The sequence below is a fragment of the Lontra canadensis genome, unplaced genomic scaffold (genome assembly GCF_010015895.1).
Source record: "Lontra canadensis isolate GAN:19392208 unplaced genomic scaffold, GSC_riverotter_1.0 scaffold98, whole genome shotgun sequence".
NCBI classification, from domain to species: Eukaryota; Metazoa; Chordata; class Mammalia; order Carnivora; family Mustelidae; genus Lontra; species Lontra canadensis.
In genome coordinates, this window is record NW_022631092.1 from 6,974,119 (window position 1) to 6,999,448 (window position 25,330).

Below are 25,330 nucleotides of genomic sequence, written 5' to 3' on the forward strand. Positions count from 1 at the left end.
TGCTCTCTCTCTTCTAAATAAATAAATAATTTAAAAAAGGAATAACTTTATGATGGGCTGAAATCAATCAATGATGAATGTTCACAGCCACTCAAGGTCACAACAGCAGCAATTGTAAGAGACGTAAGACTGTTAATCTAAAAATAGGAAGTTAGAAGGACAGAATTTTGTTTTTTTTAAGGGCATCTCGTATCACCAAGGAGCTTGAGGAGGTGGGAGTAGAGTGAAGAGTGGTGTTCAAAGATTCCAATTCACCAGGTCTGGGAGATGGGGCAAAAATCAGTATTTTAAAAACAATTCCAAAGGGTATTTTTTTTTTTTTTTAATTTTCCAGATTGGGAACCAATGTGTCATGACACCGTGACTACTTTCCCAACAAAGCCAGGGTCCCTGCTACTCTTCCTTCCAGGCCCCAAATCAGAGGTCTGGTTTTCTCTCTCTGCCAAGCTTATCTTCAGCTGGAAAAGAATTGGTACCAATTCTTTTGGTGCCAATTGGTACCACCCACCACCCATAAATGTCTGAGGAGCAGTGATTTTGTCTGCCACGCCTAGCTCGCTTGGGAGGAAGAGGTATGGAAATAAATGTGATCGTATGCAAACCAGAAGCCTAAGTATATCAGTTAGCAGTGGTGACATCTGGATGGCAGGTCAATGATTTCTCTTGGCCTCTTTTTAATTTCCAAATTTTCTATGCTGAGCTTCTTATGTCAAACAACAAATGAAGACTGAAAAGACTCAGGAGAGCAGACATCCTCTGCTCTTGCCAAATTGGTTTCTTCTTCAGGAGCTGAGCATAAGCCTGTGTCCCGCACTGTGGCCCCGCCTGGCATCAGGGACAGCAGTGAGGAAGGATGAAAGTGTGAGAAGCCCAGGGTGGGCCAGGGCTCTGCAGGTAGATTCTACCCTGAGTTCATGGCTTTTGAAGGCATCACCTGGGGAAATGCAAAAACATTTCTAAATCTTTCTTTTCCTTCCCCGCCTCCAGTCGGGGCCCTAAACCGCCACTTAAAGTTAAGTCACTTGCTCCTCATCCTTTCCAATATCGATTTATTTACTGTACAAAATATTTACACTATCACTGCAGCAGTCTGGCCCCTTTGCCTGGCCTGACGGATTTGCAGCAGCGCGTGGTCTCTAGAAAACATGCTGATGCTCTCCTTGGTGTTCCCTCGGTGCTTGCTTGGTTTCCTTCCAAGACGCTACAAGGCCAGGCGTTTACCTGGCCCCCCAAGTACCTGGGCCCCTGGGGCATAAAGAAAAGAAGTGGCCAAAATAAGAAAGATGAGATTCACAATTGCTCGAGAAGTAAAAGTAACAGGTGTTCCTCCTTCTCTCTGACATGTCGTACCTTTTCCGCAAACTGGCTGGGACCAAAGCAGACTTAGAAGAAAAGGTAAAGGAAAAGGCCAAACTGAGCAAAGATGCTTTGGAACAGACTTAGGAGACAGAGTACACTGGAAGAATAGAAAACCACAACAGTACTGAAGGGTTTTTGTTCAGCAAAGCCCCTGGGGCTGGGGGGCAACCACGGGGCTGCGAGCTGCCGCAGCTGGGCCACAGTGGCCCTGAGGATGCTCCGAAAAGTGCTACAACTAGAGCTGAAAACGACAGATCTTGACAAGAAAATCAATTCGAGCTCCAGCATCGGTCTCTAGAGGGCTGTTGGAGGGGAGAATGCAGAATCCAGAAGAGGGGCAACTGCCAAAGACAGCAGAACCAGCCCCTGTGCCCCCAGCTGGAAACCCCTCTCGAGGCTCGAGGGGCAACATTGTGTTTCCAGGGTGATGACAAAACCTGCCTGTATTTGTCCAATGGGAAAACACTGGGGCAAGCAGCAGCACCTTGTCCTGGTCCCTGAGGACAGCAGTGACTGTGTGGCATGGAGGGCCCTGGCTGGGATGTCGAGGCCCTGATGCTGGATCCTGACCCCAAGAATGAGTGACGTCAGCACCCACGCCAAGAAGGACAAATGACAACTGCGAAGGAGTGAGGTCAGGCTGTGGTGGGAGCAGCTCAGGAGGGCTGGTTCCTCGTGATCCCTGGGAACAGGAGGGCTCAGACAGGCTTCCAGGAGGCCGAGGCATGGCCACAGGTCCCGCCTCACCTCTGGACTCTGCAGGCTTGCTGGTTTTGGCAGTAAAGATGGCTTGTAGTATTCTCAGAGTTGAATGCCCCGTTGAGAATGGTAGCTTGTAGCAAAGCCTTCTTAAAAACAGATATTTGGGAAGTTGATGAGATTTTGAGTCTTGAAAATGTCTGCATTCAAATGGTCATGAAAAAGGGTGGTGTGACTTTGCAAAGGCCTGCTGCGGGTTCTCGTCAATCACCATGTCACAGTGAATCTACGAGATCGTCCTCCCTCCACCGGGGCTCCTGCTGGCAACTTAGACACGGAAAGAAGTTAGTGGGCAGCTGGGTGTTTGTTGTCAGACACAGCTTCTCTCTGCATGTCCCCAGTCCCTGACCCCACGGACCTGTGACCGAGCTTGACCACTGGTCCCTTTTTCCTTGCCTCAGTACTGCCAGAGAATACCAGGCAAAGAGAGCCAGGGATTGTTAACGTGCTTTTCTTACTACTCCCAAACCCTTGTTACAAAAATTTTCTTCCGTAGAAAGCTAAAGAATCCCTAGCTCTTAGCAGGCTGCAGAAGTTGGAGGTAAGCGGCCAGGCCCAGCCAAACCTCCGTGTACAGAACAAACTCAGGGACAAACATCAGTAGTCTTCAAGCCGGCCATAGGCCTAGACATGCCCTAAAGGAAAATCATTTTCAGCACTGGAAGCTATGCCCCAGCTATCTTTCACATTCTTGGGTCTGTTTTTCTCACTGGCTCAAACTCAAGAAAAAGCTTAGAGAGTTCTTTATGGATTAATGATCATTTCCAGAAATGTCTTCAGGGAAAAAGTTCCTTTTCCAGTTTTGACACCACAGAAAAAGATCCTTTTGTGCCATCAGTCCCCCACTTAGAGGTAGTCCAGAGCCATGGCCTGAGCCTGCTATGGTGCAGAGGGACAAAAATGAAGACTGCGCACGTAGGCCACTTGCCATCTGTGCTCCTCCCGGCTTCTGGTGAGAGAGGCGATCGCCCTGTGCCCAGGAGGGACTCACGTCCCCGCAGGGCAAGCAGTGAGGGCTGCAGAGGGACGTGTATGGGCCATGGGCATAGGAGCCTTCTAAGAAAGCCGAGCCCTTTGTGTAATCGCCCTCCGCTCCTGAATCCGCTCCCGGTCCTGAGATCTTCTGAGAACAAACTGAAGTGACGGCAGCACGGTCCTCTCCTCAGGAGCGGGGGCGTGGGGGGGTGGGGGTGGGGAAGGGGAGGGGGCGGGGATGCAGAGGGCGCGGTGAGGCAGCGACCCGGTGGGAGGTGAGCAAGTACTCCAGACACCGGGTAGCAGGCAGCAGCTTCTGGCCGACGGAGCGGTGTTGGGGTCGGTGGTTCTCACGGTGTTACGTGCACCCAGGTGCTCAAGGAAGCACGGGGGCCGGGGGCACGTGGCAGGGGAGTGGTCAGAGCATGCCAAAGCCCTCGCAGCCCTCGCTGATGGCCAGCTGCAGCATCCTGTGAACCTCTTCATACGAGTCATACGTGGGGAGGCACAGCTGGTTGAAACTGGAAGAGCAAGGGGAGAGGCGATGAACTCACGCGCCAGAAACACTGGCCAGGGCTGGCAGAGCCTCCCTCTCCAGAGGGTGCCCTGGCGGCGTGGGACCTACCACGTGTGTGCAGTCGGGAGCGTGCTGTGGGTGGGGGCGGCGATAATCTGGAACGAGGGACAGAGGGCGGCAAAACCTCCGGGTGGCAGCTGAGAGGAGCCCGTTGTGAACTGTAGCAGCCGAGCCAACTCCTCCTGGGTCAGACTGGACACCACGGTCCAGAACCACCTCATGACCTGGCAGGGAGAGCACAAGGTGGGGTCGCGCTCAGTGTGCAGCCTAGCACTGGACTCTGGGGGAAGAGGAGGAGAGCCGGAAGTGGGGGACCCGGGTAGCCACGGGGAGAGTGGACAACTCCAGGAATGTACACTGTCACACCATCAGCAGGGCGGCCCCTGACTGCTTGGCTCTGTTCCTTTACCTTTCTAACGTACCGTTCCTGTGGCAGCTGGAGCAACAGCCCTTAGGGACCAGGGCTCCCTTCTGCTTGGACAACCACCTGTCTTTCCCTTGTGTACCATTTTCTCCCCAGTTGATGTGTCTGCCTATCTGACTCCTTGGCAATTTTCTTCTGAAAGTTTTTCCTTGCAAAGTGGCACAAATCCAGGGAAAAGAAGTTTGGCCCACTTACCTTTTCTCGGAAATGCCACGAGCCGCCAACAACCACTGCATGGGCTTTGAAGTCAGACACACTGATGTCCCCAGTCCCACACATCAGCAGCTGGAGAAGATAGTCGGGCGTTACTAGGACAGTTGGGGGACAAACACCCAATATAAAGTCAAAACTACTTATGTTAACATGCAAAACATGGAATAAAGGAAACACCAGGAAAAAGACCATAAGGCGAGATCATAATGCCAGAACTCTGTGTTAGGAAAATCAATTTTAACAGGCCAATGGTTCCTAACCAGTGTGGTAAAAATCACCCAGCTTTAAAAAAAATATGCAGATGTCCGTGGCCTTACCCCAGACCCACTGAATCAAAATCTCTAGGAATGGGTTTGAAACTTGTGTACTTTGAGAACGTTTCCGGTTACCAATGTGTACCTCTAACTAAGAGCTACTGCTCTGGTTGGGCGCCTGGGTGGCTCAGTAGGTTAAGTGTCCAATTCTTGATTTCAGCTCAGGTCATGACCCCAGGGTCATGGGATCAAGACCCATGTCAGGCTCTGTGCTCAGTGGGAAGTCTGCTTCTCTCTCTCTCTCTCTCTCTCCCCCTCCGCCCCATCCCCTTGCTCATGCATATTTTTTCTCTAAAATAAATAAATAAATCTTCAAAAACCCCCCAAAACAAAAGAACTACTGCTGTAGATTATTTTGAACTGAAACAAAAGACAGAAAGAGAACCAAGTATTTACTGAGTCTGCTCTATACATGGCCTGGGAATACCAGGAAAAAAAGGCAGGCCCCTTCCCTTTGATGAAAATCCCCAGCTCCATTTCTGAATTTGTCAGATGGCCTTTCCTATTTCCCAGCATCCATCCTTCTTTTGTGGCTTGAACTTTTACCAACTTCCCTTCAGCCGTGCCTCTACTTGATCAGATGAATTAAAAAAGTACACCAAAAAATGAGAAATGAATGCTATCAGAGGCCTGAACCTCTTGCTGATGTCCTAATTTGGTTCTGGATCCAGCATGTGACATAGCAGACTGCAAATGCTCGTTCAACAGCTCTAAAGAATGATATGTCCTCATCAAGAGACAAGAAAAGCCCAAATTAAGCCTGAGGAGCTTTGGCTCCTTCGAAAAGAACCCTAAGCTAATGAGTAAGAGTGGGGTATGGAACAATTCTGAGAGACCGTGTCCGTCCTTCCTCCTCACTTTAACAAATCGTCATGAAGGTTATGCTTCATAATAAACCAAAATACACCAGTAGCTGTTCCTCAGCCTGGAAAATACCAGCACTAGGTGACAGGTCTAGTGGAAACGTGAGGCTGAGTAAGAGATGGAACATTCATTTTGCTTGAATTTCATGTCTGAAGGTACACATGTGAAGAAAATCACACACAACTTTGATTCTTGTTCTTGAGGCTGGTTCCGTTAATAAGAATAAACACTGTATAAGGCCATCTGAAACGACTGTTCTGTTTTCTTTTCTTTGAGGAAGAGTCTCCTTACAGGAACCAGTCTCATAAACCACTCCTCATAAAGGCTGTGGCAAGTCGGAACCAATAACTTGCCTAGTATGTACCATTTGTGAGCAACAGATCAATGACCTCCTGATTTTATTTTTTGCCCACAACTTCTATTTTGATAATTACAGAATGGTATTCACCATCCTTGGTCCATTTTGCAGTTGTTACAGGATCTGCAATAAGAATATATTGACTGTATAGTGTCGTAGCCCAAAACTTTGAAATATATCACATCTTTTGGTTTGTCTCCTTCCCTGGAACATAGCTCTATGAGGGCAGGGACTCTGTCCTATTCATTACTGGCTCCCTGGTGCTTCAAACGTCCATGTCTTATAAGAGATACTTGATAAATAGTCCCTGAAAAAATAAATTCTATTATTCCCCTAAATCAACTTTAAATGTCACAGGATTTACACGGACTGTACACAATACCAATGTTCTTTACTCTTCAACGAGTATCAGTAATACTGATGAATAAATGACTTTTTTTTTTTTTTTTGGATTTGATTTTTTATAAACATATATTTTTTTCCCCAGGGGTGAATAAATGACTTTTATTACTCCTCAAAAATAATTAGTTAATTGGTTCCTAATGCTCACATTCTAATGTTCTGAAAGCTAGAGAAAGGAACAATGCATGGAAGAGTGACAAAAGAGAAACCACCTCCTGCATGAAGGACTTCCCACCGCATCTCACAACAGGAGGTGTAACGAGCTGGTTCCTTCGGGCACACTCACATACCTCGTCAAGAATGGGTTGGGGGTGGGGGAGATCCTGTAATTGGAACCACTTACCTCGAGCTCATTTTCATCAAATATAGCCAAAAGGTTTTCAGGGACCAACTCATTCAGGCCTGAAACAAAGTGGCTGAGTTAAAGCCATACCCATACCACAGATAGAGGGTTTTTTTCTCAAGGCCAAGAGTAGATGGGCTCTCACCTTTTAGGAAGTGTTCCACCTCCTCTTTCACTTGACTGGCCAGTCGATATTGGGCCAATAAATTTAAATAGAAGATTTTATTTGCATTCGTGACTGGGGTTTGAGCTCCACCTGTCATGAGTTCTACAAGCTGAAAGAAGAGGCAAAAGACAGAGGGGGGAAGCTGTGGATGGGAGATGATCAGATGACACCTGCCCAGTACTTCCTGTGAACCCAGCCTCACTCATGAGTTTCTGCTGCACATTCACCATCTCCACACATCTGGTTTTACACAGACACTAAGCTTCAGCCGTCCCACCACTGTGGCCTAGTCCACTGGCTACCAGGGTATTGGAGTGAGTCGTCTCTGACCAGGTCAAACTGTGGTGATGCAAGAGAAGATGTCATGGTTCCTTGTTTGCAACATTCTAACAGCTCTAATGATCCAAAATTAAGCCCCGTGTGACCTTAATCTCTTAGACCCCTGAACCAACTTATCTGAGAATAAATAAGGCCAGGTAAGTAGTGAAGAAGTCTTTTTAGATTTCAGAAACTCTGGGTGCCTTGGTGGCTCAGCTGGTTAAGCATCTCCTTCAGCTCGGGTCTTGATTCTGGAGTCCTAGGATCGAGTCCTACGTTGGGCTCCCTGCTCAGCAGGGACTCTGCTTCTCCCTCTGACCTTCCCCCTCTCATGCTCACTCTCTCTCATTCTCTCTCTCAAATAAATAAATAAAATCTTTATAAAAAAAAGATTTCAGAAATTCTAAGATGGGAATCACTGTTCCTTTTATCTTCCCAATGTGTTCACAGAGGTCATGTGATTATCAGTACCAATAGTATCAGTGCTCACAATTTTTTAGTCGTTGCTACTTTACTTTCAGTGGTAATAATACTGCAACTTTACAGTCATCATAATCATCTGATACTATTTAACCCCAAAACAGAAACAGAACCAAATTTGCATCAGACATGTTTTGGGCCTCCCCAAATTTTTTTAATTAAAAAAAAATGTTTAAATTAAACTAAATTAAAATAGAAATATTTTCGGCCAGTAATTTTCTAGTAAAAAAGCCAAAGAAATATATAAGCACAGTGTTAAAATAGGAGTTAACTATATCATGACCATTGAAGTTGAGAAAAACAAAGTTTCTGTCCCTTCTAAAGCTGCTTGTGCAGTGACACCTGATTTTCACTCAGTTCTTTTTATACTGGAAAGCAGAAATGGTGTATCTTTTGCGCCATCATACAGGCCAAGATCATCACATGTGGGATGCAATGTCCTGATATGGTTGCCACTAGCCTCATGTGCTTATTTACATTTAATGAGAATAAAACAGAGTGAAAACTTCAGTTACTTGGTGAATAACCAGGCACATTTTGGGTGTTCAAACGCAGCACAGATAGACAACATTTCCATCACTGCAGAAAGCTCCAACAGGTAGCCCTGCTCTAGAGGAGCCTGGGAACCACGGGACCCACAGGCTCTGGTTCTCTTTCTCACCTTCTCCAATTGGCCTGATTTGTTATATTTCTCTTCTGCAAAGACCAGCTCCATCTCACTCATGTCATTGTTGAGGATGAAGCAAACCTTAGATTTGTAGAATTCTGGGTCATCTGTTTCAAAATACTGAGAAGACAGAAAGACAGAAAGACAGAACAGAACATAACTACTCTTACCCAGAAATGAAATCTGTAACTGTTTAGAAACACTTACCCCTTCAACCTTAAGAATAATGAGCTCAGAGCAGAGGGATTCCAGAATTAACGGCCAGAGGCCTTGGTTAAAAAAAAACATGTATACCTAAGACTTTACCTTATAATGCATACGTAGTCCTATGATTTGGGCCAAGAAAGAGCGGGTGAAGCGAGCTCGGACCAGTTGCTTATAGGCTCCGCCTAGAGAGGACTCATAGAGACACTTGCCTACCAGCCGCCCTGCAAACTCGTACATCTTCAAGCGCAGATGAGCGGGGCGGTTAGGGTTGGGGTGGACCTGTCAAAGAAAGAGATTAAAAGGCCCTGGGCCATTTTTCTTCAAGCTTAGTTCACCAATTCTTATCGCAAGGGAGCAGGAATTTCAGTGTTAGAATCAAAGAATCATCTAAATGGCATTAGCTATTTGGTAGCTACCATGAGTAATTTAGAGTGACTAGAAGACGGAGGGCAAAGAGGGACTTCAGTAAGGGGAAAAATCTTACATTAAGTTTGTGGTCCCTGGCTGAGTATGGAAGTTAACCAGAGAATGATGTGATGCCTTCCCCCTAAACCAGAACTTATTTCAAACAAGGTCTATTTCTCTACTCCTGCTACCTCTACCTAGTCAAAGATCTAGTACGGAATTCAATGGCTTGAGGTATGGTCTGAGAAAGTGGCCTAACAATTAGTAGAGAGCCATCACACTATGTTTTAGCCAAATACTCACCTATCTGCATTTTCTCTTATTTTACAGGTGAAATAATAAAGGCAAAGAGGAGGGAGGCAATCTAATTTGGGTTCACTAAGAACAAGACACAGGCTGCCAAATTCCCAGGACAATTTCATGACCTCAAATACTTCTGAGAGCTTCCAGTACAACACAACTGACATCTTCCGCCCACCCACAGGGGAAGTCACAGACTCACTAATGCTTGGTTGTTGTCACTGAATCGCGTGAAGAGCTGATTGGTGGTATCGAACAGTGCTTTGCAGATTAGCTCAAACCATTCCCGGCGAGGCCCTCCCCAGTCCAGAGCTGGAAAGTATAATAAAAATAAAACGTGGGGGTGCTTGGGTGGCTCAGTTGGTTAAACGTCCAACTCGTCATTTCGGTTTAGGTCATGATCTCAGGGTCATGAGATTGAGCTTTGAGTTGGGCTCTGAGTTCAGCAGGGAGTCTGCTTGGGATGTTCTCCCTCTCTCTCCTTCCTTTCTCTGCCCTTCCCCCTGCTGCCACATGCGTGCTCTCTCTCAATAAATAAATCTTGAAAAAAAAAAAAAAAAAAGCGACTCTGACCTACCACTTCTTACTGCTTGTGTTCATTCATTCATCGTTTGACACTCTCCGCTTTCCTTCCGTTCCACTACATTCGTGTCTCCCCAGTCCAAGCCACCTAAACTAAGGCGCCTCTTCTTCTCTTTTTTAAAAAAATCCCACCCCTTTCTGTAGGATTACAGGATTTAAGATATTCTACTCACTAGGTTAATGCCCCCCCAGTTTGGAAACACAGGTCCCAGGAAATGGACATTTCTCTTCTACAAAGTTTACTTTCCCTTCCAGTCCAGACTCTTAGAGCTTGCCCTCCCAGTCCGTGTGTCTGTGCTCTACAAGCTCGAAATACCACCTTTTCTGTTTCTACTCATGACTTCTTTTTCCTTGGGAAAAATAAGCTGGGGGAGGGGCAGGGTTAAGGGTAGGGGAGGGTATTTTTGTGATTTGTGAAGAATGGGTAAGGAGGAGGGGAGAAGTGGGGAAGAGAGTTAAAGAAAATCAACACGAACTTTTAAAAACTGACCTTCTTCATCTTGAAAAACCACTTCAAAGTTCTTGCTCCAATCTGAGATGGAGAAATTCCGAGTGGCTTTCAGAGACTGAAAAGCAGTGAAGGGAAGGAAAGTGTCAAAAGACTGGTAGGCATCTCTTGGATGTTAAAGACAAAAACACAAGAACATTGCCACCGTCCCTTTAAACCATTAGTACTTGGAGGAGACGCAGTATTCATAAACTTTAATCATATCATTTCATATTTTAAATACATGTATCTCCAGAAGAAATTTAAGATTTCAAAAAACAATTTAATTCATCTTTACACCATTGCTTTGTTGGGAAGTTGAAGTGGTTTTTTTTTTTTAATGTTCATTTTATTAATGAAAAAACTCTTACATAAAGAAATAAAAGGAGTCAAATTAGTAAGCTGTCAGCAAGAGAACCAAGGAGCCCTGGTTTTCAGTAAAGTGCAGCGTCCACTGGAACTCTCTATTCACAGGGCTGCGTTCAGATAGGGAGCCATGCCACACAGAGAATGTGGCTGAGAAAAGGGGTTTCCAGTCACACCTACCAGAGCCAAACATCACAAACACTTTCTGGACAGGGACCAAGCCTTCTCATTCTTGAGGAATGCAAGAACCAAGCCAGTGTCTGTGCAGTGGAGACAGACAGACATCAGGTGTTCCTTTTCCATCAGACCAGGGTGACAACAGAAATCATTTCCTTTTAACCCAGCAAGAGCTCTTCTCTTCCAGGGATGTAAGAACAAGAATGCTTCTCTGTGACAACTGCTTCTCCCTTCCCCACATAGAGGTTCCAAGAGATGGTTCAGGAACTAGTTTAGTACAGACTGTAAAGCCAATGTGTCAACTAGTCTCTCTCCTCGATAATACGTCTTGAACAAATCCACCCCAAACTTAGTATAATCAGACACAGAGAAGAGCAGTCTTTAATAGATATGTTTAAAGAGAAATTTGGGGATCATAAAAGATGACCTGGGGGATATAACCCAACACCGGAGAGGTTTCTAGTTGCAAAACCCTGACCACTGACGGTGGAAATGAAGCTTTACCCACCGATTCCAGCAAGGTGTGTCTGCTGACCTTCAGGGTGACTTTGGAATGTGGTCTTTTCATATGTACCTGCCGAAGCTCTCGCTGGAAGAAGTTCACCTTGTCCTGAAACGTCTCAGAGCCTCCTGAGGAGCGAAAAGATCCATCATGATGACAGCCTCATTACAAGACATCTGAGCAGTCCACCCCACATCTTCAGATGTCCAGGGTGGCTGAGGCTCCTGCCTTTTCTGTCCGAACCCCTGTCCAATCTTACCTATATTCTTATGGAGGGAGCGGATGAAAGTGGCTGCTAGAATGTTCCTCTCCTTACAGCTAAGCTCCACAGGTGGTTGAATGCCATCATCTACCACCAGTGTGAGGAGCTTATGAACAGGGTCGGGGCCAAGGTACGAAAACTAATGAAGGAAAAAAAAAAAGAAGGCGTTAACCTATAAAACCTCAAATCCAGCAAAACCTTTCCATATCCCTAACCTTCGGTACCAAACCATAAACAAATTAAGCATGTCTCCTCTAAGCCAGTACCTCTAGGAGTATATCACCTTGTTTTTCATGTCAAGTGCTCTATGATCCAATTGTACTTAAAATTATTTCAGTTACAGAGTTACTGGTTACCACTAGTTAGTACTAGTTAGTTACTGGTTACTACAGTTACTACTAGTGGAGTCACTAACTCCACTAACTGGAGTTAGTGAGGATCACAGGCAACAGGACAGCTCTCCTAACATAAAACCGAAGGAGGATGAAGGTAGTAAAGATATAGAAGATAAAGGGGCACCTGAGTGGCTCAGTCGGTTAAATGTCTGTCTTGGCTCAGGTCATGATCCCAGGATCCTAGGACTGAGCCCCATGCTGGGTTCCCTCCTCAGTGGGGAGCCTGCTTCTCCTTCTGCCTCTCCCCCTGCTCGTACTCTCTTTCTTTCTCTCTTTCTCTCTCCCATGCTCTCTCTCTCTTTCAAATAAATAAAATCTTTTAAAAAAAGATATATATAAGATACAAATGACTACCTGACGAGGTTGGACAGACTGGCTGGAGGAAAAGCAATTCACCTTCAGATTCCAAAAGCTCAGAGAAGTTAAAACAAATGTTTTTAATATATGAGAATGCTCATTCTAAAAGAGTTAACTTCAGCACACTGGGAAACCAAGCCTGGGCCAGAACTGCCAACACCATCTCCATTAACTTAGTCTCAGTGGCAAAAGATAACTGTTGAAAAATTCTGACTTGCTACTAATTCCTATTTCTGTAGGCATGTGCCCTTCTAGAACTTCTATATCCTTCATGCCAGGTTGTGAGGAGAAAAAAACCCTTTCTTTATTTGGCAATGAATCCTGTGTGCACGATAAGAACTTCCAGAAACACCAAAAGCCCTTCTAGGAAAAAAGAAAAGGCAGAAACATTCCAGGGTTGAAGTCTACTCAGCATGAAGCAGATGTAAGGTTCAACTTACTTTTGTTCCTGGGCACACTCGGAAGGTATAAAGGCGCCAGGGAATGATTTTCAGGTAGAACTCCTTCACTGAAAATTGCTGGAGGACAAAAATACAGAAAAGGAAGTGAAAGAGAACTAGAAAGGGTCTTTTGGGTATTGTAATTAAAAAATCAGAGTCCCTACATCCATTCCTCATCATCTTTTCCCTCTACGGACAAGGAGGATAATTTTTTAGTAGTAACACTAAATCAGTAACATCAATTTGATCTTAAAATAGGCAAATCAAAAATATTACTCTGGCAAGGCAATTTCATACAGATACACTTCGTAATCTCAATACTCAAGTCTTACTACCATTTCCAAATGTCTGAGATCAGGGTTTCACTTTATGAGTAAACATTTCATCTAGAAATGATCAAAATCTCCCTGTGTTCAGCTGGGTGCTGCTCAGATCTCCTCAATGGACGGGGAATACCAGTGGCCTATACCCACTGCTTAACCCTACTAGAATGGAACCAAGGATCTGCAGGGGAGGGGGAGCAGGTGGGGAACAGGGGTGTGCGTGAAGGTGGTGGTGTGATTTTAAAACAAAAAAGTTCATAAAAATATGTAAGAATAAAGAAGGGTCTCTTTATACTATTATATTAAAAAAAAGAAAAAGAGAGCTTTAACTTTAATCTAAAAAAAAACTCTTCTCTAAATGTACAGATTAGACTTTTTCTTGATTTAAAAAAAAAAACTCATCATGAAGAAAATTTCAAACACATACTAAAGGAGAGAAAATGGTACAACGAACCCATCATCAGCCTTAACAGCTGTCGCTTCATGGTGAATGGTCAATCTTGCTTCATCTGTACCTCACCCTGGCCCTCATTCCCATTCCCCTAGTCCAAAGTAGGGCTAGATTTTTAAATGAATAGAAAAGTTTGAAGTAGAACAAAATCAGAACTCTTGTTTTGGTTATGAGATGAAAGAGCCGTCACAGGATGTTTCAAGAGCTCTTTTTTCTGAGATCTGAATGACTAAGCAAAATACAAATGTTAAAAAGAAAATTCCTAACACAAAGTGCCTCTTAGCTCAGTGGCCTTGGGAAGCTCACCTCCTTGCCTCTGCCAAAATTTCTCTATTCTGATCTTGTTGCCTGATAGTGACATGCATTTATTGTGGTTTCACAAAGCACAGAATGAAAGATCAAGCCAACAGTAATTTTTATACCAGTGAAAAATTTTTAATGGTCAAAAGCCACTTTCTTTAAAATTCTAAGAGCCATGCCTTGAAAAATCTTCCCAGGAGCAAGCAAAGGGTAGAATGCGCCTGGTGCTCTAAAGCACCAAGGTACACAGACTCTCTGGACAGTTTCCACCTAGTCCAAGCCAAACAGGTGCAACAAAAGAGGGGGCACAGGGGCGCCTGGGGGGGGGCTCAGTCGGCTCAGGTCATGATCCCAGGGTCCTGGGATCGAGCCCCACATTGGGCTCTCTGCTCAGTGGGGAGTCTGCTTCTCCTTCTGCCTCTCACCTCTTTCTCTCTCGCTCCCTCTCTAAAATAAATAAAATCTTAAAAAAAAAAAAAAAAGAGGGGGCACAATCTTCTGCTCAACCTTAAGTAGCCTCTCTTAGTGTCCCAGAAACCCTCCAAGTCAAGGATCTCACCCTGATTCTCACACTAATACTTCGTGGTTTGTTTTTTTTTAATCAATGGCCGGTTACATGCAGGTTCAGGGAGGAGGGTTTTGAGACAGGAACGGGAGGTCCAGGGCTGCCTGGGTGGCTCAGTCAGTTAGGTATCTGCCTTCAGCTGAGGTCATGATCCCGGGGTCCTGGGATCCAGCCCTGCGTCGGGCTCCCTGTTCAGTGGGGAGCCTGCCTCTCCTTCTCCTTCTGCCCCCTTCTTGTGCCTTCTCTCTCATGCTCTCTCTCAAATAAATAAACTCTTAAAAAAAAAAAAAAAGAACAGGAGGTCCAACCTTTGGTGACACATAGCAGTACACCTTCTTCGGTTTCTTCACCTTCTCGGGGGTCTGGCACTCAGAGGGTGAGTCCTCATCTTCCTCCTCCACGGCTGTGGAAGGCCGGCGCTGGGAGGAGCTCGTGTGCATGGGCGGAAGGTGCCAGGGTGTGCCGGTACAGTTGGTAGCATTATAAAGATAAGCCTCAAAGTAAATGCTCACTCCTGAGGTGGACACATTGCGTTCAACAATATTCTTCTCATTCTCTGAAGTATAACAAGGAATAAGGTTTTAAAGTAGGACACGGGGGAGAAAAGAAATGACCTATCACTAGACCTTTAGTCCATAGGACTCTGAGCCAAGTTCAGCTCAAATAGCAAGTGTGTGTGAGGCTGGGCAGGAAAATGCAGACGCACAAAGAACAAGTGGTCTGGGAACGGGGCTAAATCACAGCTTTTCTTTCAACTCACCACTTAGGACAATAATGTCAAATTCACCATTATTGATTGGCTGATTTTGGTATGAAATGCAGGCATGGAAGCAGCCGCGAGAATGCAGGGTAAGTCGCAAGGACACCTGGCAGGTCTGCCTGTTGGAGGTCACTGACTTCTCAAATGAGACACCAGTGCTCTCTTCTTCTTGAGGACCGAGCTGTAGGAGGAAAACAGAGCATCACTGAACATTGAGAATTTTCCCTACTGCATGGCAATTTACTCTTTTTTTTTTTTAAGATTTTATTTATTTGACAGAGAGAGATAACAAGTGGGCAGAGAGGCAAGCAGAGAGAGAGAGAGCGGAGGAAGCAGGCTCCCCACAGAGCAGAAAGCCTGATGCGGGACTCGATCCCAGGACCCTGAGATCATGACCTGAGCCGAAGGCTGAGGCTTAACCCACTGAGCCACCCAGGCGCCCCGGCAATATACTCTTGACAAAGAACTTTCCCGTCTGCGAGCCTATCTAAGTCTCTTAATTATCATGAGATGGGCATTGTCAGATGAAGGAAGGACAGCACAGAAGTCAGGGCGGAGACGAGAGCAAGTGAATGAGAAAGAGTGAGAATGGCAGGGAAGGAGCAAAGAAGAGGAAGGGAAGCTGCTTACCTCATGAATGGACACACTGTAATTGTGCTCGTCTCTCAAGGATGCGGAATTGTTGGTAGGGTTGTCGTACTCATCTCGGGGCACTATTTGAAGGGTGTGTGGCTGTCCACAGGTCAACACCAGAGTAGAAAAATGGCACACTATTTTGGTCTTGGAAGGAACCACCATTCCTGGAAGAGACAATGGAATCTAATCCTTAGAGGGGGACTTTTCTGACCACAAAGATCTTTTCAATCAGTGAGTCCCAGAGAGCTGGGCCCCATCTAATTCCTAGGGATAAACACCACCATTAAGAGGACAAGAAAAAGAAAGAAAAAGAAACTCACTCAAATGAACTGGGGGACTCATTTTCACAAATTTCCAACCACTGCGGTGCTAAACAAAATGAGAAAAGGACTCACAGGAAACAGAACTGAGAGTTCCATAGTGCCCACAGTCCCACTGGGAACCTACAAGTGAGGCAGGACTCGGAAATAAGTGCTTAAAAAAAAACACAAAACAAACAAACAAACAAACAAAAACCCCTGAAACACTTGGGTGCAAATCTAAGGACAAATATACAAGACTCCTATGTTGAAAACGACAAAATGTGAATGAAAGAAATGAAGAGGTCTGTATAAAGTCAGAGGTTACCATGTTTATGAACTGGAAGATTCAGCATTATAATGATGTCAATCCTCCCCAAATAATATACAGGTTTAATACCATTCTTGTGGAAATCTCAGTGAGAGTATGTGTAGATATAGAAAATAGTGTTCTCTTTTGTATGGAAAGAAAGATTCTGCAGTAGCAAAAAACAATCCTGAAAAAGTTTACCCAATTTCAGGATTTACTGTATAGCCATAGTAATCCAGATTCTGTAGTACTGATGGAGGGACAGACCCAGAGATCAATGGAATAGAACAGAGGACCCAGAAATAGACCCCTGCAAATATGCCTAACCAATCTTTTTTTTTTTTTTTAAGATTTTATTTATTTGATACACAGAGAAAGATAGCGAGAGAGGGAACACAGGCAGGGGGAGTGGGAAAGGCTGAAGCAGACTTCCCGCTGAGCAGGGAGCCCGATGTGGGGCTCAATCCCAGGACCCTGGGATCATGACCTGAGCTGAAGGTAGACGCTTAATGACTGAACCACCCAGAGGCCCCTGCCTAACCAATCTTTAACAAAGGCACAAAAAAAGGACAATGTAAGAGGGGAAAGATGATCTTTTCAACAAATGGTGCTGGAACAACTAGACATCTCTAAGGAAAAACAAGAAGAAAAAAAACCTTGACACTATACAAAAATGAACTAAAAATGGACCAAAGCCTTAAATAGAAAACGTAAAACTTTAAGGAAAAAAAAAAAAAAACCACAGGAGGAAATCTTTGAGATCTAGAACTAGTCAAAGAGTTCTCAGATACCTAAAGCATGATCCTTAAAAGAAAAAATTAATAAACTGACTTCATCAGAATTAACTTTTGCTTTGTGAAAGACTATGTGAAAGGGATAAAAAGAAAAGCTAAAGATTGATAGAACAGGGGCGCTGGGTGACTCTGTCAGTTAAGCATCTGTCTCTGGCTCAGGTCTTGAAACCAGGGTCCTGGGATAATTCCCAATCTGGCTCCTTGCTCAGCGGGGAGCCTGCTTCTTCCTCTGCCTGAAGCTGCCCCTGCTTGTGCTTCCTCTCTGACAAATAAATAAAATCCTTAAAAAAAAAAAATACTAAGTGTTTAACTATCATATGACCCAGCCATTACGTTGCTGGGTATTTACACCAAAGAAATGACTGACAACGTATGTTCACACAAAAACCTGTGCATGAATTCTCATAGATTTATTCGTAACAGCCCCAAACTGAAAACAACCCAGATGTCCTTCAACTGTGATGGTTAAACAAACCAGGGTACATTCACATTATGGAATACTACTCAGAAATAAAGAGGAACCAACTACTGGTACACTCAGCAATTTGGCTGATTCTCCACGGAATTAGGCCAAGTGAAATATAATTCCATTTATTAAAGATTTTATTTTATTTATTTGAGAGAAAGAGAGCGAGAGCACACAAGCAGGGCGTGGGGCTGTAGAGGGAGAGGGAGAAGCAGACTCCCTGCTGAGCAGGGAGCCCGACACAGGGCTCGGGACTCAATCCCAAGACCCTGGGATCACGAACCGAGCCAAAGGCAGACACCTAAACAACTGACCCACCCAGGCACCCAATATAGTTCTATTTATGTAACATTCTTAAAATGACAAAATTATAGAAAGGGAGAAGAGAATCGTGGGCTGCCACGGGTTAAGAAATAGGGGGTGGGGGAGGGAAAATGTGTGGCTATAAAGAGGCAGCGTAAGGATCCTTGTGGTGATGGAAATGCTTCCTACCTTGATTGCGTCATTGTCAACAGCCTGGCTGTGACACTATACTTTAGTTTTGCAAGATCTCACAACCACTGGGGGAAACTGGGTCAAGGGTATACCAGCTCCCCCTGTGTTATTTTTTTAAACTGCTGGAGAATCCACAATTATCTCAAAGTGAAAAGTTTAAATTTAATTTAAAAATAAAAGCCTGAGTCATATTGTGAGGATATGAACTGTTCTCCACTGGTGGCAAGGAGGTGGAGTGAAGCTAATTCCTGCGGAAAGAAGTCTGTGAGCGAGTCACTGAGGGAAAGGAGGGGCCGCATGGAGCGGGCGTGGCTTGGGAGCCACCTTGTCCACAGCCTTCCACTGTGATAAGAGAAAGAAAACTAAGGACCTGTCAAGCAAAGACCCACAAATCTTCTTAAGGTTCCTCTTCTTGTCGTTTGACTCCAAAACATTCCCAAAGGCCTCTCATTTCTGTGGATACCAAGCTGGCCAGTACTTAATGACACCCCCTAAATGAAGCCAAGGCAGGGCACACAGAGCAGACAGGATGGTCAACACCCTGAACACATCAGCTACGGGGTCAGAAGTCAGAGAGTACACCTTTAGGCTTCAAAGTCGGTGAGCATCTATGATCTGGCATAAAGGATATGAGTGGGGGGAAAAAGAGAGAGGTCTCAATTCTTAGATACCGGTGGCTCCGGCACTCTGCCATGAGAAGGAAAACACATATGGGCAGTAAGGGCAGAGTTCCGGTCAAGGGCTTTTTACTTGAAAAGACTTAAAAAATCAGAAGAATTTACCTTTTGTCTATTCTAGCACCCTTACCCCTTAAGATTTTACTAGGCTGGTGATCCAGCAACTCTACTCCTAGAGAAAGAAAACCGTATGTCCGCACGAGAACTTGGGCACAAAAGCTCACAGCAGAAGTAGTCACAGCAGCCAAAAATGAAAACAACCCAAACATCCGTCAGCTGGTGAACGGATAAATAAAAGGTGGTCCATCCACACAACAGAATGTCCTTCTGCAATACAAAGGAAGGAAATGCTGATTCATGCTATAGCACTGAATAAACCTTCAAAGCATTATGCTAAGTCAAAGAGGCAGTCACAGAAGCTCATATGTCTTATGACTACACCTATACAAAATGTCTGGAGTAGGCACATCTACAGAGTGGATAAATGGTTACTTACAGATGGGGAGGTTTGGGGGAAACAGGGAGTGACTGTTAACGGGTACCCAGATTTCTTTTGGGGCTGATGAAAATGCTCTAAAAGTGACCCAAGTGCCAGTGGCACAACTCAGAATTTTATTATTATTTTTAACGATTTTATTTATTTATTTGACAGACAGAGATCACAAGTAGGCAGAGAGGCAGGCAGACAGAGAGGAAGGGAAGCAGGTTTCTTGCCAAGCAGAGAGCCCGATGCGGGGCTCGATCCCAGGACCCTGGAATCATGACCTGAGACAAAGGCAGAGGCTTTAACCCACTGAGCCACCCAGGTGCCCTACAACTCAGAACTTTAAAAACCATTTAACTGTATATTTCAATTGGAAGGGTGATGTGGCCTGTGAATTAAATCTTAATAAAGGTGTATTTTTAAAAAGCGAGAAAGAAAAATACAGGAAGGACAGGATGGAGAAAGGGAAACATACCAGGCTGAAAAATCTTATAGTAGGGACTGTAGGCCACGTTTAATCCACCAAGCTTCACCGAGATCTCATAACGCCCCGCCCTGCGCACAGTGAAGGCCACCTTGACCACGTTGGAACTGGGCTCCTGCAGGACTTCCTGGGTCACTGGAATTTCCACGGCCAGCTCGACATGAGAGATGTGAACTCTCAGTCCCACAGGCCGATGTGCCGGGAAAGGCTGTCCGTTCTTGTAGAATAACTGTGGTGGGGAGACGAGGGGCGCTCATCAGTGAGCAGGTGGAGACAACTGTTTCCCACCTGATTCGAGAGAGTGTGGGCAGGGAGGAGGTAGCTGGCAAATCCCAGTACCCACTGTTCCTACAGTCCTGCTCACAGACACAGAGAGAAACAGCAAACCTCAGAGAAAACATTAAATCAGGAACAAATTCTTAACTTGTTCAGGAGACAGGGATAAAATACACTGCTGAATCCATTTCAACTTGACATTTCTGAACCACAAATGCTGTCCCCTCTTATACCCGGCCCTTATATTATATTCTATCATATTATATTAATCACTGTGGACCACCCAGATGTGAAGGTAAGTTAGTGGGTACCACTGGTGCTGAGTGACTAAAGCACCAGGCAGGGCTGGGTGGAGGGGGGTGGGGGGGTGGGGGCGGGAGGCAGGCAAACTTTTCTATAAAGGGCCAGAAGGTAGATATTTTGGCTTTGTGGGTCACACACAGCCACTCAACTCAGCTGTGGTTAACTACTCAAGTATAAAAGCAGCCACAGGCAATACAGGAAGAGAGATGGGTGTGGCTGTGTTCTAATAAAACCATATTTACAGACACAAGAGGTGGGCCTGATTTGGCCCCTGAGGCCATAGTTTGCCAACCCCCAATCTGTAACACCTGTTCTTTCTGGTGACAGTTTTCTTCTTTTGAAAAAGTAACATTAAACTTTATACATCTTCAAAGTTAAGTACCTACTAAACCAAAGTGATTGAGAAATTCATGACCCTTCCAGATAGTAACAACTACTAAGTCCCTGGGAATGGCTGAAAAACAAGGAAACATGTTAACATTCCAGGCCAGCACTACCAACAGACTGAATGGGGCTCTGGAAAGCAAGTGATTCAGAAAACCCAATGGGTATGGAGACAGAAACATTCCCTTACATGCACTCGGAAGGCCATGCTGTGGCCCACCTCATAGGGGTCCTTCCAATCCCAGGAGACTTTGCAAGACCGGGGATCCAGGTAATTTCCCCGCACGTAGTCATAAATAGTCCGGTCCCCTCTGCGCTCACGGTCCTCATTCTGGAGGAAGCTGACTACGCGTGCGGCAAGCTCAAAGAGGAACTTAATTGTGAAGAAGAATGCAACCACAGACACTGTGATTCCACCTGTGTGAAAGAGAGAACACACATACCACCTGTCAGTTACACATTATAGCTCCTCCCTGTAGAAAAGGCCAGTCATCTTTCAAAAATTAAAAGAAGTCAGGATGAGAGAACAAGACTTCCAAAGAAACACTATACTGGGTCACTCTCTCTGAGGGTGAAGAGAAGAACTTCTAAGATATCTACCTATCATCCATCTATCTATCTATCTATCTATTTAGAGAGTGTGTGCAAGCAGGGGGAGGGGCGAGGGAAAGGGAGAGAGAATCTCAAGCAGACCCCGTACTGAGCGCAGAGCCTGACCCAGGGCTTGATCCTCTGACCCTGAGATCATGACCTGAGCCGAAACCAAGAGTCAGATGCTTAAGTGACTGAGCCACCCTGGTGCCCCAAAGAGAGGAACTTCTATACCAGGGGTTGGAAATTATGGGCCAAATCCCATCCACTGCCTATTTTTGTAAATAAAGTTCTATTAGAACACTGGTCCATCTACTGACTTACATTTTGTCTAGGGCTGCTTTTGTCCTAAACTGACAGAATTCAGTAGTTGAGACAGAACCTGTATGGCCTGGGAAGCCAAAATACTTACTCCTTGGCCTTTTACAGAAGAAGTCTGCCAACCCTGGCTCTATACCGTGGGCCACATACAATGCCCACCCCCCACCTTCTTGCATGGGCTAGGCCCTCACAAGAGTCCTAGAAAGGATGTGAATTCTATTCCCTCCATTTCAAAGTCTTCCCCTCTCTAGTCCACTTGACAAAACCCCTCCCCAATTCTCATCTGCATTAGGGGTTCCCTCTTCTGGGCTCCCTCAAACTCCTGCATATTCACTTATTATAGCTCTTCTTCCCCTTGACCATCTCCCCATTCATGTTATGAACTTCTTGAAGGCAGATTTTTGCCTTATTCGACTTTGACTCAACCGGAAACAGCGTCTGGCACAGGCCAGAATTACTCAATAAATATTTCCCAAATGAATGAATTCCACTGCCAGCTCTATGAAGGTACATTCTGGCACAAGGAGAAATATTTCTATTTTCAAGAGGAAAGGGGATAGACAGGGAGGCAAAACGGATGTAGCAACCCTAACAAAAAGATAAGAGAGAGCTCTTTCCATAACATACCAATAACGTAAAACATCAGGTCCCTTCAATGCCGACAGACAGCCGAGGATCACAGCTGCAGCTGCAAAAGAAAACCTGTTTAGTTTTTTTCTCCAGCTCCTCCTTACAGCCATCTCAGCGAGAGACAAAGAACATATGGCTTGAGTTGACTCGCTCGAGCCTTACTATCCCAGTCCTCTCTCTCTCTAGCCTGACAGGTGCCCTATGACAAATTTCAGCAAAACAGTGACTACATCCCTCCTTCTAAAGACTTCCAATCTATGACCACCCTAGGAATACCACAAACAGCCACTTGCTTTAGTGCTAATTACAAAATGCAGTAACATGACTTTCATCTTCTTAGATCCAGGGCCCCAAGACAGTTTCCCTCCCCCATGCAAAGTAGTGCTAAGTAACGCAAGCAAAGAGGGTAATGGAATCACTTTCCCCTTCTATTTGCCTTCTGGAAGTAATTCATCTGAGTGGAAATAGTTATATCAAATGTAGATTTTTTAAAAGCAAGTATTATTATCATCATGTTGGCATTATATAATTAAAGTGAACCACAGGTTATCCCAATAATAAGCAGTGGGAATGTAAGAGAAGGCATTTTTGCTGTCACCACTCAGATTAACAGGTCCTGTGAAGCAGCAGAAAGGCCAAGGACAGAAACAAAAGGATGAGACCGTATTTTTCCTAAGCGATACCTGGCAAGGTCAGAACAACTCAAACAGGGGCCAGAGTTGGAGGGGTAACTTTCACTGTTATTAACTTTGTGTCCAGAATAAGACTTCAATCATCATTACTTGTTTGAACCACCAAGGTATTACCAAGGAAAAATGCAACGTACATTGACAATGGTATCTTATCACTGAGTTCTGACCTTAGCGTTGGCTATAAAAGCCCTCCATCCTACAATGCAGTGAATTCATGTTTTTCAAGTCAATGTATATAAAGGTTTCATCAACATTAGCTCAACCCAGCACCTTTTATCAGCACTAGAATATTACTTAGAGACAAGACAGCTGAAAATTTCTAGGCTCAGATCTGGGAGGGACCAAAACAAGTTTTGGGGTTTTGTTTTGTTTTCTTAAGTAGGATATACTTTTATATCTAACTGTACTGGAAAAATTTAAGAGGGAGACAGAAAATGGCCTTTAATTTCTCTGATAGCAACAATATACCCAATGGAATCCAGGCAGTTGGTTAATTTGAGGAACGGCCATGACACGTTTCATAGAAATCCCTATTACGACTGGTGTCTAAAGTCCTCCTAGAAAAGAAATCCACAGAGGGAACATTAGCACAGTCAATATAGGCCGCTCCCAGAAGATCTATTATAAAGAGACAATATAGAGACCCCAAATTTGGGATCACAAAGACTGAGTCTCCTTCCCAAACAAGTATCTCATCTGCTGGGACCTTATGCTGAAAGCTGCTCTCATCTCTCAAAAAAGCGTCTCCTTCCCAAATAAGTATCTCGTCTGCTGGGACCTTATGCTGAAAGCTGCTCTCATCTCTCAAAAAAGCATCTGTCTGCACTTTCCAGGATGCAGATGACTTCCTAGATGGCTTGGTAGAACCCACGCTGGCAGTTTAACTGCCTGAAGTACTCCCTCAGTTGGACGTCATCCAATCCCATCCCGGACATGACAATCTGGTCCTTAGCAAAGTTCTAACACTCGGCAGAAAATAAGGTACATGTGGCTGATGTTACAGGTCTTGGGGTCACAAGTCTCCTACTCCCTGGAAGAACAGGAGGCGGTGCCAGATTTACGGCACATTTCATGAGGGCCGGGAAAATTCCAATGCCCTATCTCTGACAACTACAACCTTTTCTGAGAGAGGCAGTGGACAAGCTATAAGTCAAAGGCCTGCAGACCAGTTCCGAGGCAGCAAGTACGTGACCTGTCCAGCTTCAGAATTCTCCTTGCTATAAAAAGGGTTGAGGTTTAGTCGTTTCTGTGGCGCCGTCTCCTTTAATCTAATATCCCACAACCATCAGGACTCTAAAATCAAACAGTTATAGCAAAGAGAACAATACAGAGCATGAGGGCATGGACTCCCTGGCTTCAAACCCATTCTCTGCTGCTCAGTGTGACCATGGATAGGTTATTTCATCTCTCTGGGGACAGCCAGTTTCCTTGTCTGTCAAATGGGGCCCATGTGCGTGTACCTCGCAGGGGTGTCTGTGAGGAAGAAATGAGTTAACACATGTCAACAGCCTAGAATAGTGCCTGGCACTCAATGAACTATCAGTGTGACTTATTATGACACTTTTTATCAGTAGTGGTAGCAGCACCACTACCCCTTTGTGTCGGAGCCAGTAGGAGACTCTGGGAACCTCTCTACTGGCCCACACTTTCTTCAATGGGAAATGCATCAGAATTACAAAAGGCATGGCTTCCCTTACTGCATTTTAAGTTTCTGCCTACATGGGAGTTCTTCATACTATTCTAATTTTATGACTGAAAATTTTTATGATGGAGAGTTCAAATTCATCCTAAAATAATTTGTCTGACAAATACTGGGGACCTACCTAACATGCCAGGTGCCGGGGGAACCAGCCACAGTCTCAATCCTCATGAAGCTGGAGTAACGAGCTCGACCTTGCTGAGTCTTTGTCCATTTTCTCCCCATTCACTTACTTCTCAGCCAAACTGTCACCACTGATCTAGAACACCCAGACTTTTTCCAGTAGGTCAAGTCTACATTTCTACTCCAATTCCCTTTATTATTAAAGCTCAGCATACCTATTGCTACTTTTTCCCAAACAACTCTCACCTCTTCTCCTGGAAACGTCCTTATGGCCAGGGAATTAGCTCTGTCGATTACTAACCCCTGATCAGACCTTTACAAAGTATCCCAGTTCTCTACAGTAGCTCTCAAAAACCTCCCCAACAGTATCTAACCATCTCTACACTGGTCACATTTTGAACTTGTCTTCCTTTTTTGTTTTCCTCCTGTCTTATTCCTCTTGAATGTTGTCACAAACCTTCTGATCTTTGTCACTCAGATCACTTTTATTCCAGATTTCACTTCCATTCTGTTAGCATTTTGCAATCTCTTCCTGACCCCAGCATGGCTCTCTCTGTTGTCTCTGCTC

General features: G+C 44.9%; 1 protein-coding gene across 4 annotated transcripts in view; it reads right to left on the reverse strand.

Annotated features, from left to right (window-relative positions):
• Nucleotides 1-3,333: 3,333 nt before the first annotated feature.
• AREL1 (apoptosis resistant E3 ubiquitin protein ligase 1) overlaps nt 3,334-25,330 on the reverse strand; it is a 42,275-nt gene continuing 20,278 nt past the window's right edge. Inside the window, exons 1-19 of one of the 4 annotated variants that reach the window (XM_032837285.1) lie at nt 23,719-23,737; nt 22,246-22,306; nt 20,897-21,123; nt 19,735-19,972; nt 15,729-15,898; nt 15,099-15,279; nt 14,647-14,894; nt 12,700-12,777; nt 11,505-11,646; nt 11,252-11,373; nt 10,204-10,279; nt 9,334-9,443; nt 8,526-8,705; nt 8,214-8,339; nt 6,734-6,863; nt 6,589-6,647; nt 4,290-4,379; nt 3,719-3,894; nt 3,335-3,614 (exon numbers count right to left, since the gene is read on the reverse strand). In XM_032837285.1, coding sequence (XP_032693176.1) covers nt 3,512-3,614; nt 3,719-3,894; nt 4,290-4,379; nt 6,589-6,647; nt 6,734-6,863; nt 8,214-8,339; nt 8,526-8,705; nt 9,334-9,443; nt 10,204-10,279; nt 11,252-11,373; nt 11,505-11,646; nt 12,700-12,777; nt 14,647-14,894; nt 15,099-15,279; nt 15,729-15,898; nt 19,735-19,972; nt 20,897-21,123; nt 22,246-22,261 — 2,472 coding nt within the window. In that variant the 5' untranslated portion in view covers nt 22,262-22,306; nt 23,719-23,737 and the 3' untranslated portion in view covers nt 3,335-3,511. Of the gene's footprint in view, nt 3,615-3,718; nt 3,895-4,289; nt 4,380-6,588; nt 6,648-6,733; nt 6,864-8,213; nt 8,340-8,525; nt 8,706-9,333; nt 9,444-10,203; nt 10,280-11,251; nt 11,374-11,504; nt 11,647-12,699; nt 12,778-14,646; nt 14,895-15,098; nt 15,280-15,728; nt 15,899-19,734; nt 19,973-20,896; nt 21,124-22,245; nt 22,307-23,718; nt 23,738-25,330 lie in introns of those variants that run through there. The other 3 variants (XM_032837287.1, XM_032837286.1, XM_032837283.1) reach the window with 3 other exon arrangements.